General features: G+C 51.0%; 1 protein-coding gene across 1 annotated transcript in view; it reads right to left on the bottom strand.

The window, feature by feature from the left end:
* Positions 1-1,041: 1,041 nt before the first annotated feature.
* The window catches only part of nkd2b (NKD inhibitor of WNT signaling pathway 2b), a 43,384-nt gene continuing 26,633 nt past the window's right edge, over positions 1,042-17,792 (bottom strand). Inside the window, exons 4-10 of the mRNA XM_056286741.1 lie at positions 12,497-12,557; positions 11,348-11,475; positions 7,237-7,332; positions 6,521-6,662; positions 5,197-5,266; positions 3,810-3,931; positions 1,042-2,228 (exon numbers count right to left, since the gene is read on the bottom strand). Coding sequence (XP_056142716.1) covers positions 1,567-2,228; positions 3,810-3,931; positions 5,197-5,266; positions 6,521-6,662; positions 7,237-7,332; positions 11,348-11,475; positions 12,497-12,557 — 1,281 coding nt within the window. The 3' untranslated portion in view covers positions 1,042-1,566. The remainder of the gene's footprint in view (positions 2,229-3,809; positions 3,932-5,196; positions 5,267-6,520; positions 6,663-7,236; positions 7,333-11,347; positions 11,476-12,496; positions 12,558-17,792) is intronic.

Below are 17,792 nucleotides of genomic sequence, written 5' to 3' on the forward strand. Positions count from 1 at the left end.
CTCCGCGGACAACTTTTAGAGGACTAACCCAGAATGGAAATTACCAGTTGCCAGCTCCAGAGGAGGTTCTCTCGGGGCACACAAAGTGGATATTTGCATTAAGCCGACCCTCCCCTCGCTTTTCATAGCTGCCATTGTTTGTCGCAGTCGGGGCGCTGATTTAGCCCCTTGTGTAAATCCTTGATGGCCGGGCCGGGGAGAGCTCTCTGAGCAGGGAAGGGGGGGTGGTAGGGGGGGGGGGGAAACCAAAAAAAAATCCCAGTGAATTGAAATTCACTTGAAGACCACGGATAAAACAGGCTACTTGTGCCGATAGGATCTTCATCATGATCGTGATGAAGATCATGATGGAGGTTTTCTCAAAAGCGCAACGCTGCCTTCCGAACGGAGCTGCGCGAGAGCTTTCATTTGAATAACAATTCTCCGATAACGCGTTTATGGTCATGGGAAACACTCCCTCGTAAAAACACAAAGCACCGAGGCCGCTGGCCAACACGGGAGGCCTCATGCTTTCACTTCGAACCGCTGTGAGACTCGACGGCACTTGGGGGGGGGCTAAAAAAGGTGGAAACCGAAGGTCTGATAAAGTTCCACTCCGTTGTTTTTACCCCGTTTTTCCTCCGGCACCAAACATCAGAAAACCCACCTGGGATCATTTCACGGTGTTCCATTTCCAGCCACACGGGGGCAGCAGTCGCGCCACTCGCCCGTTAAGCGCCACGGACGCTGTGCTGGATTTGGCTCCACGAGTTTCCGCGGGAATAAACGACGAGATAACTGCAATAGTATGAATGAACTATATAAGGTTTATTAAAATATATAAAAGACAAAATACATATATGCATAATTATGTCCATGATGAAATATGCATATACAGTATAATAATTATACAGTAAAATGTGTTTACATATATAGATTTTTATACATATAGAGAGATATTTTTGCATTAAAACTGGCAGTGGTGATTTCATATTTCTTATCAGACAGGAGACCCCCCCCCCTCCCTAGTCCACAGCAGGGCTCCGAAGGGAAGTAGCCTTTGTGAAAATCTTTAAGAGCAGCAGCACCATTACACCTGAGATCCATGGTTTGGAAAGGTCTCACACAGAACAACACACTCCAATCCGACGTATAGCTTCTAGAGATACAAGCACATATCGGCTAACAGCATCAAGAGGGAGAGGACACGACATCTCATGACCTCTGACCTTATCTCCGACTGGTATCCCTTAATGAAAATGACAAGCTTAGCAGCCCTGAAGGAGAAACCTACTGACAATGGCGATCAAATCTGAACTGTGCCGCAAATGTTTGAGAACTAGACGACAACCAGAGAAAACGGCTACAGTCCAACATCCTTAGCAGCTACCCTACGTGTTTTTCATCAGCATATTTAATCTCAGGATATACCTTGATAGCTTTTATGACAGATGAAGCAAAAAAAAACAAAAAAAAAGATCCTGGAAAGAAATGGAGAGACATCTCCATCAGATGAGGTTAGGTCCTTCAGACTGGTGTGGTGGTTGGTCCCGCGCAGCCCTCAGTATTCTGTGGTCCAGAGGATGGTCATGTCTGGTGGTAATGGTGGTAGTGGTGGTGATGATGGTGTTCGTGGTGATGGTGGTGCTCATGGCGCTGCACCAGAGGAACCACGAACCCAGGGCTCCCCGGCGGGCCGGATGTCTGCTCTCTCTCCAGGCCTGGCAAGACAGAGGGCACCTGGGCTTGCTGCTGCTGGGGGTGGGTGTGGGTGTGGGTGTGGGGGTGTGGGTGTGGATGGGAGGGAGGGGCTAGAGGACTTTTGGCAGGGGACAGGGCCTCTCGAGCTTTGGCCCTCAGACGTTTGCTGTGGCTGTACTGCAGGGGGTGCTGATGGTGGCTGGGGGTCTGGGCCTGGTGAGGGAGGTGGTATACATCTTGACCCCCATGGCCCACCGAGTTCCCAGCGTGCAGCGCCGTCTGCAGAGGAGGGTGGTAGCTATGACATTTGTTTGACTTGCCACCTACGCTGGCTCCGTTACTCCCTCCGCCTCCCTTGTACGTTCCTTTGGGGGACTTCAGGAACTGGGCCCCTTTGCCCCGAGCCTCGGCTGGGTTGTAGCTGTCACTGATGACCTGAGAGCGGCGCTGGTGGGCAACATGGGCCTCTGGTTCCTGGGAGCGTGAGCGGCTCTGGGACTGGGAGCTCCGGCTGTGGGACTCCTGTTGTGGGAGAGGTGGGGTGGTCCCTAAAGAAAAGGTGAGAGATTGAGAAAGAAACGGAAGATCAATGGTTCGCCTACACTTGAAGTACTTACTTAGGCCCAAATTGTCCCTCTTGGGGATCGCAAGGCTGCCCTGATAATATCAAATATGTTTCATATTCGCAACTACAGTAACGGGAATCGCTGCTCCACCCCCTCTGCAGAGCCGGGGAGGGCTGCAGACTACCACATGCTACCATAAGGCTATTCCCCCCATTCCCCCCCCCCGAACAGGCGCCCCGACCGACCAGAGGAGGCGCTAGTGCAGCGACCAGTAATTTGTATATTGGGCTATACAAATAAAACTGACTTGACTTGACTTGACCAGGTCACATACCCACATCCGGCTACCCACCCACAGACACGGCCAATTGTGTCTTTAGGGACGCCCGACCAAACTGGAGGTAACACGGGGATTCGAACCGGCAATCCCCCTGTTGGTGGGCAACGGAATAGACTGCCACGCCACCCGGACGCCAACCGATATGATTTTTGTCAGGGCCGATACCGATTTTATGGCTTCTTTTCAGGCTTCTGATTGCCCAGCATGGCTTTAGGGTTATATCGCCGCCTGCTGGTCTGGCATGCTCTTGACAGCGCGTTAATTGTGCTAAGTAGCATGTATTTTTGCGTCAACAGAGTTTGCTTTTTTTTTTTAAACAGTGCTTGGTGGTCGGAGGGGGACTCGCACCCGTATTCCTTCGAGTGTCGCGTGTGAAGTTTGGATGAACAGGCACTTCACTTGTCACATGTAAAACACCAGCTCATACGGGGGAGTAACGTTACATTTGCAATACGGAAGCTAAAACAAGTTCCAGTCGTACTGGCACCAACATTGCTCCGTGCTGATAGGCTATTACTCGTGACGTGTAACCAATCAGATAGTGCTGTGGGCGGGACATTGCTCGAGACCAGAGTGGTGACTACGGACAGAGAAGCGGCTGCATCAGAGCCAAAGTAGAACATTTTTAAATTAATTTATATTATCGGCAGTGGGATGACAAAATAACGATTCCGATAATCGTGAAAATGTTAAATATTGCATCCGATAATCAGGCAGGCCGATAATCAGGCAGGCCGATAATCGGTCACCCCCTTGTATTTGCACTTAATTTTTTCACTGTTACAATTGCTGCTGCTCAGTGCAGTTTTCCAGCAGGGATAATTAAAGCATATTGTATTATTCCATATCAAGTATTAGTTGTTGTTTTAGGATTATGGCTTGGTGTGATGTTCACTTGAGACACAACGGACATAACACAAATTTCTACAGTAGGAAGACTAAGAGTAGGTGAGACTATGAAAAACAATATCTAACAATCCTGAGTACGTGCACATCAAGACATTTCCCGTAGGCATTACAGAGACGGATTTAAATGAGCAATAATAAACGCCTTTTACTCCTTTTCCTAGATGATATCCCCAAAGAAGAAAACACTCCAAGATTCTCTTAGATTCATATCACACTATGGGGAATTGTACGAATATCAAAATGGCAGATATCTTAACTTGCACGAGTTGACAATGGCAAGCTGATCGCAACACGAAATGAAAAGAGGAGCCAACCTTCAAATCTCGAAGTGTAGTTCTCAATGCCGGCCAGGTCCAGGTAGTGATTCCTTCTCTCGGTGTTCTCGTCCACACAGTAGTGTTGACCCTCCGCTGGTGGAGCCTCGCTGCTCTGCCCCCTGGAGGACCAAGGTACAACAAAGCTTAGTTTATACGTATTCTTTTTTTTCCTCCCTTCTTTTGGACCCCCCCTCCCCCCCATTGTACTTGACCAATTACCCCACTCCTCCGAGCCATCCCGGTCGTTGCTCCACCCCCTCTGCCCTGCAGACTACCACATGCTTCCCACCCGCAGACACGGCCAATTGACCTTTCGCCCCAGAACGGCGCTTGTCCAATCCTACCTTAGCAACGGTCCATCAAGCTTTCAAACACACAACAAAATGCTGAACCGGGGTGCCTATGGGATCTGCAAATCGGATACTAGATATCTGAAAAGTTTGGAGGGGGTGTCATTTTCTTTCCCTTCCTGAAACCCAGAACACAAGAAGCGCAATGTCAGCAATAGATTTGGCAGTACAGCAGACCCCATGGCCAGCCTAATCCATCCAAAATCAACAAAAATACCTGTCTGCTCCAAGCTAAGCTAGCTACTAGCTAGTATTGATAGCTAATACAGCTAACGTATCATTACTGTTACTTTTACCCACACAATGCGCTGATTTCTTCCTTCATGTTTTGGTGTTTTCCGACTACTTCCTGGATAGTTCTGAAATGCTTGACGGGCCTAGCAACAGTAACTAAGGGGGGCGGGACTTTGCGAAAGGTCAATTGTGTCTGTAGGGACACCCGACCAAGCCGGCAGTAACATGGGGATTCGAACCGGAGATCCCCGTGTTGGTGGGCAACGGAATAGGACGCTTCGCCACCCGGACGACCAGCTTATATGTATTCTAGGGGTCGACCGATATGGTTTTTTTGGGGGGGCCGATACCGATACCGATTATTAGTAACCAAGGAGACCGATATTTGGAACCGATATTTGCAGCAAAAATTAAAATCCTGGGTGTCAAAATTTAGAACAAACTCCAACACAACATTTTGTTAAAATGCCTTTAAGCATATTTGATTAAAAGAGAACGTTTCCTTATCCAAATCCTCGGCTCAAATACGTTACTTCCACTTGTGCTTTGGGAATCTTCGTCTTCAGGATAACCCTTGTGACTGCCTGATCTGCACCACTGTGGTCCATGTGCTCTCATCTGTAGCTGCTCTGCAAAGCTTCTGAAGAATCCACTACAGTCTACAGTTGTACTTACACAACTCCGAGAAAGCGAGTGTGTTGTGTGTGTGTGTGTGTGTGTGTGTGTGTGTGTGTGTGTGTGTGTGTGTGTGTGTGTGTGTGTGTGTGTGTGTGTGTGTGTGTGTGTGTGTGTGTACTGACCTGACGTGAGATGAGAGACGTTTGTCAGCCGAGCGACCCTCCTCCTGGTGGCAGCGACCCGGCTCACGTTCTGAGGAAGGGTACAAACGTTTAAAACGGGGGCAGCATGTCCAACATGAGCTGATGTCCACACTTACAGAAACATCATTTAGCAGGACTTGGCTTTTGTTTAAGTATGGCGGCGATGAGTTACAGGGAAGAAAGCGTCATGAGAGAGAAGCATATATGACGCGCAGCAAAGGTCATGAGTCAGGGTTTGAAAGTGAGACTTTGCAGTTATGCCTATGTTATACATGGTATACTGGTATACATACACCCGACTGACCCACCAGAAAACATCCATGACATCCACACTTTATATACCGTATTCCCCGGACTATGAGCCGCAGTTTTTTTTACTTGTCTGGCTGGTCCTGCGACTTGTATTCCAAAGCGATTTGTACAATGTAATTTTGCCGAACGAACACGCTGCATTTCAACTAAGGCCACTAGATGGCACTGTTTACTCTTGTGACTGGATTGAACACACTGTACCACCCATACGCATTGAATGAGAGTAGAACGGACGTTGAACTGTTTGCCTCGGTCATTTGAGTAGTCCAAAAGAAAATGGCGATAGCTGTTAGTTGTCATGGTGACAACACACGTCAGTGGGGTCGTAAATGTTCGTACAACTCCGCTGCTCGTTTAGCCAGTAATGCAAAACCCCACCTTAGTAAGTCCGTGACCTAAAAAAAATAAAAAAGTCCGCGATTTACCGCAGGCCAGTTTATACGATGTAAGCCCGCTACAACAGTCACGGTTCTTTGCAAATGGCCGCCGTGGCTCTGACCATCCAGCTGTGTTGATTTGAATATCGGTTCTGCTGTCATTCAATTTCTGTGATACCACCGCAACCGAGCATATTTCCGCCCGCTGTGGGATTCGAACCACAACTGTCCTGCACCAAGAGGCAACATCACCAACCGCTCGACTAAAGGAGCTGACCCTCTGGCCAACGGGCCAGTGAGTATTTTTAGCAGTTTACAGTAGCCACCCCCTCCCGGAAGCTCGTTATTCCCACGCTCCGAAGAGACTAATGAGGATCTGCACGCTTCCGGACACTTCCGGATCCTACTGCTGCCACTCGGCTACACCACCATATAAATGTGACTTATATACCGAAGCGAAATATATGTTTTTTCCTCACAATAACACGGTTTTTTGTTTGTTTTTGGGTTTCTTTGAGTGTAAGTAATTCTCCTGTGCGACTTGTAGTCCAGGAAATACGGTAATGAGTAGGCACAAAGTAGGCAAAGTTTAAAAAAAAAATTCTTCATTTTACCTGCCCCGGTGTCTCTTCTGTGGGACCTGGGTTCTGGGGTGACAGTCAGTTTGACACGCAGGGTCTTGCTCTTGTTATGGCACGAGTGATTGACAGATGCGTCCACCACATCATAGATGGTGTGCATCAAGCTCGACATGTCCTGGACAGGAGGCAAGTCAGAGGTCAGACAAAACCGGTGACGCAACACTGGTTAAAAAAAACTCTAAACAAAGTCTTAAAGTCTTAAACAACTCAATTAAGCAAAATTGAAGCATAAAAATCACAGTCAAAGATGATTTCACATCGTCACAATAACCTGACATATCATTGGGGTTTCCTGTATCAGCACAGAGCAGTGCTCCATGGCAAGTAAGATCACATTAAAGCTTCTCTCCGTGGAACATGTATTTAATTATAGGTACAAACAAGGCGGTATCAAACCACCATCATCTGGTACCGCTTCCTTCGTTTACTGAATTTCCATCTTATGAAAAATATAAAACAAAAGTGGTTGTAAATGGCATGGCCATGACGGTGTGGAATATTATTCTCTTCAACTTTTATCGTTACTATCCACTGTTAATTTTCCCCTCTTGCACCAACACACCCAGACAAATTGCTTGTATTTTCTTGTACTTGGCAGTAAATATGATTTTTTATTCTGATTCTGGACCACGAAGCTCGGCTTCCAAGCAGAAGGATCACAGACACGGAACCGACCCTGCAGCCCCTACCTCTTTTGTGACTTTGCCACTGTTGTCAAAGTCGTAGAGGGTGAAGATCCACTCCTGCCGGTTGTCTTCCTCCACAGACACGTCACACTCCAAGTCCTGTGGGCACATTGGAACACACAACCAAAAAATATCAGTCATCGAAAGCCTGGTTCCTATCTAACAGCGCCATCTCTGCTACTCCGAGGTAACACAGCACTGATTTAGGCAACACAGAGTTGAATGTCTTGTTTGTTAGAATTGAAAAATGGCAAACTTTAAATCCTAAAAAAAAAATCAATATGTATGGATAGCACAGGAATGTATCAGCCAGATGAGTAATTCAGTATTCCGGTATTCAGTATTCCAGTTTTTAGACTAGGCAGCAGAAGCCCGGTCGGCCTTGCGTCAAAGTGCCGCACAGAACGACCAGGAACATCTGAAGGCTCCTTTCAGACACCCAGATTTGGGGAACCTGCATCCCAAACTCTTTGTCCATCCATCCATCCACCCATCCATTCATCATCCAAGCCGCTTATCCTGCTCTCAGGGTCGCGGGGATGCTGGAGCCTATCCTGGACAGGCTGCCAGGCCATCACAGGGCCGACTCATTCACGCCACTGTGAAGCTGTCCACCTTTTCTCTGGGGATGTGTTTCAAGGCCAGCTAGCGGTTTTTGTAGTCGTTTGTCACTTGTCTACGCCCCTTTAAGCAGTGATTGGAGATACCGGGAAGTGTAAATGGTCGGGGTGTAAAAGCGGCCCGCAAATTCCATTTTTGTTCATTCTTCAGAAAGCTGCTGCTGCTGCCCACCATGAAGCGCTTCCAGTAAAAACTCTGGCTCCGTTTACACCGCAGCTCCCGAGGCCAAGTTCCGGTTGTTTTGGTCTGGATCTGATTTTTTTTTCTTCTTCTTTTGACCACCTGTTAACATCTACTTTTAAAAGCGAACCACATGGGATTCCTGTGTTTCCATGGTAACCTTTGGGTTTGCATGCGCCGGCCTCCGCCAGAGTTTGGTCGCCGTCGAGGAAGTGAACGACGGCAGGTGAACGCCACGTCGTCCCAAACGGACAGGAAGTGTGAGAGTGGAGCGTCGCATTCTGAAAGGCGTTCCGATTCCCAACGACCTCCCTTATCTGATGCGAGGGTCTAAGGACAGGATGTTGTGTTGCTGTGAAGCCCCTTGAGGCAAATTTGTGATATTGGGCTACACAAATAAAACTGACCTAACCTGAGAAATCAGATCTGTGTGGTCACGTGAGAGTCGCATCCGCAGATCTTAGATTCCTACCTGGTTTATTTCCACATATGAATGTGGTCAAACCCAGATCCGAAAACATAGGATTCCATGGGATTCTCCCGGCTACATGGCCATAACACATATACATCCATCCATCCATTATCCCAACCGCTTATCCTGCTCTCAGGGTCACGGGGATGCTGGAGCCTATCCCAGCAGTCATTGGGCGGCAGGCGGGGAGACACCCTGGACAGGCCGCCAGGCCATCACACACACACATTCAAACCTAGGGACAATTTAGTACGGCCGATTCACCTGACCTACATGTCTTTGGACTGTGGGAGGAAACCGGAGCCCCCGGAGGAAACCCACGCAGACACGGGGAGAACATGCAAACTCCACACAGAGGACGACCCCCCCCAAGGTTGGACTACCCCGGGGCTCGAACCCAGGACCTTCTTGCCGTGAGGCGACCGCGCTAACCACTGCGCCACCGTGCCACCCTAATACATATCCGATCTGTACCAAATGTGAGTATCAGAACTGGGTCACTTGAACCAGGTGGTCTAGTATTCATCTTCTTATGTGTTGTTTGACTCTTTGCATTGCAGTTACAATGACTTCCAATTTCTGTTACCAGGCCTTTCTATGATGGACAGTTTCTGGTCCCACCTTCGACTTCAGCCATTCAGAAAGAGTTTTGATAAGAGCAGAAGGCCAGAAGAAGAAGCATTGAAGTTCCTGGTGAGGGATAAAAGGCCTGCAAAATAGCTTCGAGACAGACCTACCCAAGTTTTAAAAGTGAATCGTACATTTCTCGAATCAGTTTCTAGAACTAACAGGTAACCAGAAGAGATGGGGGACATCTGAGGAATGAGACTCCATCCCTTCGGCACCAGAGAGCAGCTGTACTTTGGACAAGGCCGGGGGAAGGGAAAGAGACTTTTGACTGATGACAGAACACGGACGACAGAGGGCAGCAAAGTGCAGGAAACCCACCGCTCTGTAGCGCCGTTATCATGGGAGATCTGTCCAAGACTGCTGGGGGGCGATGTTGGCATTTTACCCCCCCCCCAACCTCACTACGAAAATCTATTCCCTCCAGTTCCCCCTTCCCCCCTGAACAGGCGCCCCGACTGACCAGAGGAGGAGCTAGTTGAAAAGGTGGCTCCAAAAGAAAACGCCATTTCCTCTCGTTCCCCCATGCAAATCAGCCCTGGGTCGTCATCGTCCACGCAGAAAGCCGAGCACAAAGCGATGACACCACTTCCAGTTCAGCAGGAGCCATGGGCCCCTTACCTGCCACGGGGGGAGCATCGAGTAAAAGGGAGCGGGAGCCGGGGCCTGTCGTCTCCCTCCCCTTTTCCGGGAACCAGACTCGAACCACGAGTCTCAATTTCAGGATCTTGGGCGTAGCACTGATTCGGATGCAGTGTATATGGTCAAAAATCCACATTTGGAAGGAGGGCCCTGCTGCAGGCACGCAGGAGAGCCGACGCAGTGTGAAAGGCAGCACACATTAACAAAGGGGAGGAGACCCCCGTGGACCGAAGCGCCCCTTTATGGTTTTATAATATCTCCCCCTCAGGTTACGTAACCAGGAATGATTACAGGGGGAGCGCTTCTTAGCGGCTCTTTAAAAGCACGCAAGTCCAAACATTACAATCTATTTAGTGTATTCATTGGTCCCTTAAATCAAATCCTTGTATAGTCTGGAGCAGTGTCGACTGACACACACACACACACACACACACACACACACACACACACACACACACACACACACACACACACACACACACACACAGGGCTAGCGTACCCACATCATCTACCCTCTATTAATCCATCATCTATCCTCCATCAGCGCCGCAATGGCTGCAACTAATTCTCACCCACTGACGCGCAAAACGCTCCCGCAATGCCAACCGCCGCATATTTCATGAAATATTCAGACGACTTGAGACGGCACAAACTGGGCCCCCCCCGGCCCCCCCCTCTCTGGGTCCCCCCCCCCCTTGCAAACGGTTCCTCTCGGGGGCGCAGCAGCAGAGCCGCGGAGGTGCGCCGGTGGGAAGTAGATCTCCAGGAAACGGAAGGCGCGTCATGACGCTCGCGCCCCGGAGTGCCGCCATAACAGCTGCCCTTCTGTTCTAATGGCGTCGTTTGACTGCTGCTGTGCTAACGTCGCCAAGTTTCTCCAGTTTAAACTGCTGTTTATTTACACGAGTTCCACTGGGTTTTTTTTGTGTCTCTGCGGATCTTTTGTTCAACTGTAAGTCATCCATGGGAGTTGAATCAAGTGCAACTGGACTTGGTATTTCGCCTCTCGTCCAAGAGGCTTCCTCAGTTCGTGCCTTTCTGACTAGACCAAGCTAGTCTGACTGGCTGGTGATGAGACTCAGAATTTTTCCTCTAGGAGTCGTTGTCAGAGCTATTGATGTCCATGGCTCTTTTGTGGTCCGATGTTTGGGAGCCACTCATATCTATGGCTCTGTTAGCGACGGGCGCTGGTAAACACCGGACCACAAAGAGCCATGGACATCTATAGCTCTGACAACGACTCCTAGAGGATGAATACTGAGTCTCATCACTAGCCAGTCAGACTAGCTTGGTCTAGTCAGAAAGGCACGAACTGAGGAAGCCTCTTGGATGAGAGGCGAGACGTCTTCACGGATATATACCAAGTCCAGTTGCACTTGATTCAACTCCTATGGATAACCATGACGACCTGGATGAATGAGAACATTCACAGACATTGAACTGTAAGGCGACCTTGGGAATCTCGAAAGGTGCATTTCTCTTCCGAGGTTAACTCCAGAGGCAGTGTTAGCTTATGGCTCTATGTGTCAGTGGAGCTGAGGGAGGGGGAGGAGGAGGAGGTGCGTCGCTCACATCCAGGCTGATGCGTTTCTTCCCAGGAGCTTTGCCGGGGTCCTTCAGCAGCTCCCGCTCTCCTTCCTCCGCGGGCAGGTACTGCAGGTAGCTCTCACAGCCCTCGGCCTTCTCCGGAGGAAGCACCACTGCCAACACAACAGCACACAAAGGCATCCAAATTACTACACTCACTGGATGTAGGTGGGCCAAAGAACCAGCACTGACAGCAGTACTGACAGCTGTCAGCGCTGGTTCTGTCCGTCTGTCTGTCCAGTGCTGATAAATCAAACAGACCCATTATTAATGTTGTTAGCTGCAGCTGCTAAGCTAGCATCACCAAGTACCAAGACCAGCCTGCCATGTTTTTAACCTTTCTATTTTTTGGACCCCCCCCCCCCTTCTCTCCCAAATTGCACTTGGCCAATTACTCCACTCTTCCCGGTCGCTGCTCCACCCCCTCCGCCGATCCGGGGAGGGCTGCAGACTACCACACGCCTCTTCCCTTACATGTGGAGTCGCCAGCCGCTTCTTTTCACCTGACCATGAGGAGTTTCACCAGGGGGACGTAGCGCGTGGGAGGAGCACACTATTCCCCCCAGTTCCCCTTCCCCCCCCGAACAGGCGCCCCGACCGACCAGAGGAGGCGCTCGTGCAGCGACCAGGACACATACCTCACATCCGGCCTCCCACCCGCAGGCCCGGCCAATTGTGTCTGTAGGGACGCCCGACCAACACGGGGATTCGAACCGGCGATCCCCGTGTTGGTAGAATAGCCCAACCACTACGCTACCCGGACGCCCCCTTGATGTTTTTTTCTTCTTCTTGTATTTCGCCTCTGCAACCTCCACCACCAAGAAGCAACGTGTGAATAAAGGATCACGTCTCGCTTCGCTGGCGTTGTGACTACACGTGCTCATCTCCCCCGACCATCTGAGGGGGAGATGAGGGGGATTAAGGGGTCTAGTGAAGCCAGATCTTAATAAATTGAAGAAAAAGAAACCCATAACGTCTCTTAAACAGTGTTATATGGGTCTAAATGTAGCAGAGTTGCTTCTCCACACCAGCTCATCATACTGGTTGGCATCTGTGGGGCTCAAGGGGAAGGATGCTGGGACTGCTGCTATGCAAGCATGACCTGAATGCTAAAGCATGTGCTTTTCAACCTACCCTCTAGGGGACAGTGATGGTCTATGAACTGTCCATCCTTCAGCTCCCCGTTTGGAAACTCCTGTAACAAGGAAAAAAAGGAGAGAGAGGGGGGGGAGAGGGAGGGAGGTAGAGGGAGAGAGAGAGAGAGAGATGTGAGTGAGTCTGCAGCCCTTTGACCACAAACGCAGAGAAAACAAACATTTGGGGCTGAAGCATTTCCTACTCAGATGAGAGGCAGAGGGCTGGAGGCTGCGCCGCAGCCAAACACTTTGAACATCTGCACGCTTATTGTGTTTCACTGTCTGGGTCAGAGCAGAGCAGGCTTTCCGGATCCTCTGGACTCCAGAAGAAGAAGAAAAAAAAGAAAAAAACCTTCGCATCCATCAAAAGGAAGAAAAAAAGAAAGAAAAGAAAAGAAAAGTCATCATCCGAGCACTCGTCAGGAGGAAACCAAGTATATCTGGGTTTGTTTTTTTTTTGCTGACCTGCTCAACGCACAACTCGGTCTCCCTCATTAAGATCCGCACTCGGTCCAGATCCAAATTAGCCGGGATTTATTAAAACATTAACGGCGAGCTCCTAAAAAGGAACACGTGTGTGTTTATTTTCAAGTGAATCAAATTGTCAAACGGAAAATTCCAGGCAGACAAGGACAGGGCTGATGGAGTACACAATTCCTACGCCGTAAAACCCAACAAGGCAGGCCTACAACGACCGGGGGGGGGGGCGGAGGAGAGGTGGGGGGGGGGGAGAAACTGTGTCAGTCGTGCTATCGTATGTGAATAATCTATACGCAGCATGAAACCACACCACAATGAATGCATTACCGTCACACGTGCGCGCGCACACACACACACGCACGCAGAAGAAGAAGAAGCACACCGAAACATGCATGGCTACAAACACACACACACACTGTTGTTTAATTACAACTGCATTGTGGAAACAATGAAAATTAAGTGCAGCGCGGGCCCTAAACCGCAAGTATTTTAAACAACAAATGATTCATCTCATTTACGTCATTCCTGCGCCGCTTCGCCAGTCTGCGCGCGCGTACGCGCGCACGCGCACGCGCGCACGCGCACGCTTTGAAATAAAACCCTCGGCAGATTGAATCAAGGGCAGGCTGAACTGAAACGGGGCAAATAAAAAGCAGATAGAAGCCGGAAAACAAAAGAACTCCATGTACCTTCAACGGGGCTCTGGGCTCGACGGGAATCTGCACATCTGCATGCGTTTAGGTGAATGAGCCCCACTCGCCCCCACCCCCACCCCACCCTCCCTTGACCCCCCTCCCCCCCCCCCTCTCTCTCTCTCCCCCTCCCTCCCCCTCTCAGAGTAATAACAGTGCCAGGGGCCTGTGGTGCTATTTAACAGTCTCTGGACCCGTGATTATTCCTCACTTCAGAGGATGATACCTCAGCCTGTAATTTGGCCCCGACCTTCACCACGGAGGTGGAGGGGTGGAGGGGTGGAGGGTGGGGGGGGTTGTGTCAGGGTCAAGGCTCGGACGCCCTGCAAATTGGCCACCACAGACACTGAGAGAAAACAGGGAGAGAGTGGGAGCTGAGCCTTGAGGAGAGAGAGAGAGAGGGAGCGAGAGACATAGACGGAGAGAGAGAGAGGGAGAGGGAGAGAGAGAGAGACATAGACGGAGAGAGAGAGAGAGAGATAGAGAGAGAGAGACATAGACGGAGAGAGAGAGAGAGAGAGAGGGAGAGAGAGTGAGGGGGGGTGGTGGTGGGATGAACAGAATAAGGGAAGGAGGAAGTGGGCGGGAGAACCGAAGGAGAAAGGAACAGAGGAACGGAGGGTGCAAAGGGTAGCGAGAAGTAAGGAGAGGCGATAAGGGGAGGAAGCGAAAGAACAGAGGGAGGCAGGAGAGCGAGGCGGCTGAAATAGCGGAGGAGGAGGAGGAGAAGAGGAGACGGTTTGTCAGACGAGAGATAGGAGCTCGGTGGGAGAGATGGAGGTGTTTTTTTTTTTGTTTTTTTATTACTGCCTTTGGAAGGCTTCTGGGAGAGGTGGAGGCAACCAGTACCTATCCCTGGGCCCCAAACAAGCAGCTGTCTTTAATCAGGACACACACACACACACACTCACACACACACACACTCACACACACACACACACACACACACACACACACACACACACACACACACACACACACACACGGCCCACTAAAACATATTTTATTTTTCTCTCACACACAAACAGATACTTGTTTACTCCTTGTGACACATGTACATGTCTCAACACACACACACACACACAGAGACACACACAGACACACACAGACACACACACAGACACACACACACACACACACACACAGACACACACAGACACACACAGACACACACACAGACACACACACACACACACACACACACACACTCGGTTTCCATCTTTTTTTTATGGTTGTGTAGCCAAGTCGTTGTTTCCTTTCCGCGCCGGATGCTTTTATCTCTGCTCTTTGTAGCGCGGTCCCTTAATGAAGGCCAGGGTGTGTGGGGGAGAGGGAGGGAGGGAGGGGGAGGGAGAGGGGGGGGAGGGAGAGGGAGGGAGGCTCGCACACACGCACTGTTCTAACTTCTCCGAGGAACATCAAAGACAACCATCGATTCTTCTCATCCTCCACCCCCCCTCCCCTCCCCACCTACCACCCCCCTCCCCACCCCCGCTTCCCCCCCAGTGGGGGCGCGGAGCGAGGTAAGGCGCCTCTAAAAATGAAAACGCGGAGCCGGCAATTAAAGCTAACGAGACAAATCAATAGACCGACTGGCAGCCCTCAATCGCAGTTCTAATTAGGATTTAGAAGTCACGAGGCGCCTTGCTGAGCGGGTGGGTCGGGGGATGAGGTTGGGTTTTGGGCAGCCGTGGACATGTGCCCATCTTTAAAGAAAAGTCAACCCCACCCCCCCCCCACCCCCGAGCTGATTGATTGGCAACAGGGGAGCTGAACTTTTCCGCTTCCGGTGTGGAAAGATGGCGGCGCGGACGCACGTTTGTGGTGGCCTCACCCTGTGCCGTCCGTGCAGGGTTCTTTGGGGCTGGATCGGCTCGGGGAGCTTGGTCTGCCGCGTCCTGTGGGCCCAGGGACCGCGGCCCTGCCCCAAGAGGAAACACCGAGGGCGGTCTGACAGGACGCGGAAGCGGGGCAGGCTAAGCTAACTGCTAGCCCATGCGGACCGGCAGTTCTGATGACACTGAGGGCGGTCTGGTGGCGGGCTCGCCTGGTGTCTGGCTGGGAGAGCCTGGTCTGCTGCCTCTGGTGGGCCCAAGGACCACGGCCTTGCCTGGAGCTGTGCCCGAGGAGGAGGCACCGAGGGCGGTCTGACAGGACGCGGAAGCGGGGCAGGCTAAGCTAACTGCTAGCCCATGCGGACCGGCAGTTCCGATGACACCGAGGGCGGTCTGGTGGCGGGCTCGCCTGGCGTCTGGCTGGGAGAGCCTGGTCTGCTGCCTCTGGTGGGCCTAAGGACCACGGCCCTGCCTGGAGCTGTGCCCAAGGAGGAGGCACCGAGGGGGGTCTGACGGGATGTGGAAGCGGGGCAGGCTAAGCTAACTGCTAGCCCACGCAGACGCAGTTCTGATGGTCATCCTGGCTGGCGTTCGCTCCCCTGGACAGGGATTTTTGTGTGTGGATATGTTGGATATACGTGTTCTTGTAGGTTTGGGATATGTCTTTGTCTTTGTGTTGCACTGTTGTGGGCCGGGGGAAACAACAGATAGCGGACTGGCTGTGTGCTTCGCGCTACAGTCTGCCGTCTAGTAAGGCCTACACACAGAACTTCTCCATCAACAACATCAAGCACAGTGTCAAGCTCAAATCTGCACACCATATGTGTAATTTACTTCTGTCTGGCCACCAGCCACGCTCATTCCATCAGGTCGTGAATCGGTCTGCAGGCTAGAACAGGGTTTGAGCAGTTCTGGAGCAAAAAAAAAGTTTTTTACTCTGGTGAATTTTGCAGCATGCATGTTCACCTACAAGTCCCGACATACAAGTACCGTTCGCCATGTGGTGTTGTACGAGCTTTAGAAAACTAGATAATAATTCACACCAGTGGTGCCTGGCCAGTACGGGGGCTCTGGGGGCGCCGCCCCCTTCAAACATCAAGAGATGGAAATCTACTTAAACATGTTAAATATCATTTAGCTGTATAATTACGAAATAAAAGTGTGTTTCAGTCTGTGAGCGCCTGTCAGCAGCCATTAAATATTGGTTCCCCATGGGATTTGGTTGTTTTCTGTCAGAACACATATACTTCCTGGGTGAGGGGGCGCCGGGCCAAGCGATACCTCATATAGGCCCTCAAACTTGTGGCGAGCAGGTGACCTGAGGCTGCTGTCTGATTGGCTTCTTCAGATTTTCCAGGGGGCGCAGTTCTGTGCGCCCCAGACCCGCCCACTTTTATCGCAGCGAATCGTCCTGATGTTTTTTGGTCTGACGTGATCGTACGATTCTCGCGGCTGTCAATCGTGTTCACGCCCACCACCACGCCTCGTCTCGACCGTCAATCATCCACCGTCTACGAACCCCGATAAAATCCAGAGGCTACGTTGTCCTTCTTAGTAACTCTGTGACTGTGTGGACGTTAAAGCGGCTGTCAGGTGTGCTGAGCCAAGGTAAATTGAGCCACCCCCCAAACATTTTTAGCACCAGCCGCCACTGGACTCAACATGAATGGTGAGAAAGCAACGCGGCGTCTCACCATCTTACAGTAACACTGCGCTGGGTGGGTGTATAGGCGGCTGACGGTGTTCTCCGTAAACAGGACCTCTCTCGGAAACGCCTCGACACAAGAGACGGACGGGGGCGCGCGATGTCGGTTGCTGCTTTAATGCGGCAGTTCTGCCAAGCTTCCCTGAAGCCTCAGCACACTGCCAGACTTTTATGTGGGATAGGGTAACCAGGGGAAGCTTTCATAGCTCCCTACCAGGTGACATCAGACATCTGCTCGCAGTCTCCCCCCCCCCCCACCCCCACCCTCCCCCTCCCCGCCTGTCAGCCGCCCATCCTCCTGCTGGAAAACACTGTGTATCTTTGTTCTCCGACACCCCCCCCCCCAAAAAGCATGCTTACACTGTTGTTAGGCTTGTCTTTTAACCCCATATTGTGCACAATTGATTGTGTGCAGGACGGCACCTCCTCCGCCGGCTGAGGAGGCCTGACGCAGGTTTCCTCCGCCTCGGGGGGCATGAAAGTAAGGCAACTCCATCGGCGGCCGGCCGGATGATGTTGTGTATCCACGTCCGAGCACACCCCGGAGAAAACAAGATATCTTCCTGGAGGCCCAGTCGTGTA

Source organism: Lampris incognitus, chromosome 9 (genome assembly GCF_029633865.1).
Source record: "Lampris incognitus isolate fLamInc1 chromosome 9, fLamInc1.hap2, whole genome shotgun sequence".
NCBI classification, from domain to species: Eukaryota; Metazoa; Chordata; class Actinopteri; order Lampriformes; family Lampridae; genus Lampris; species Lampris incognitus.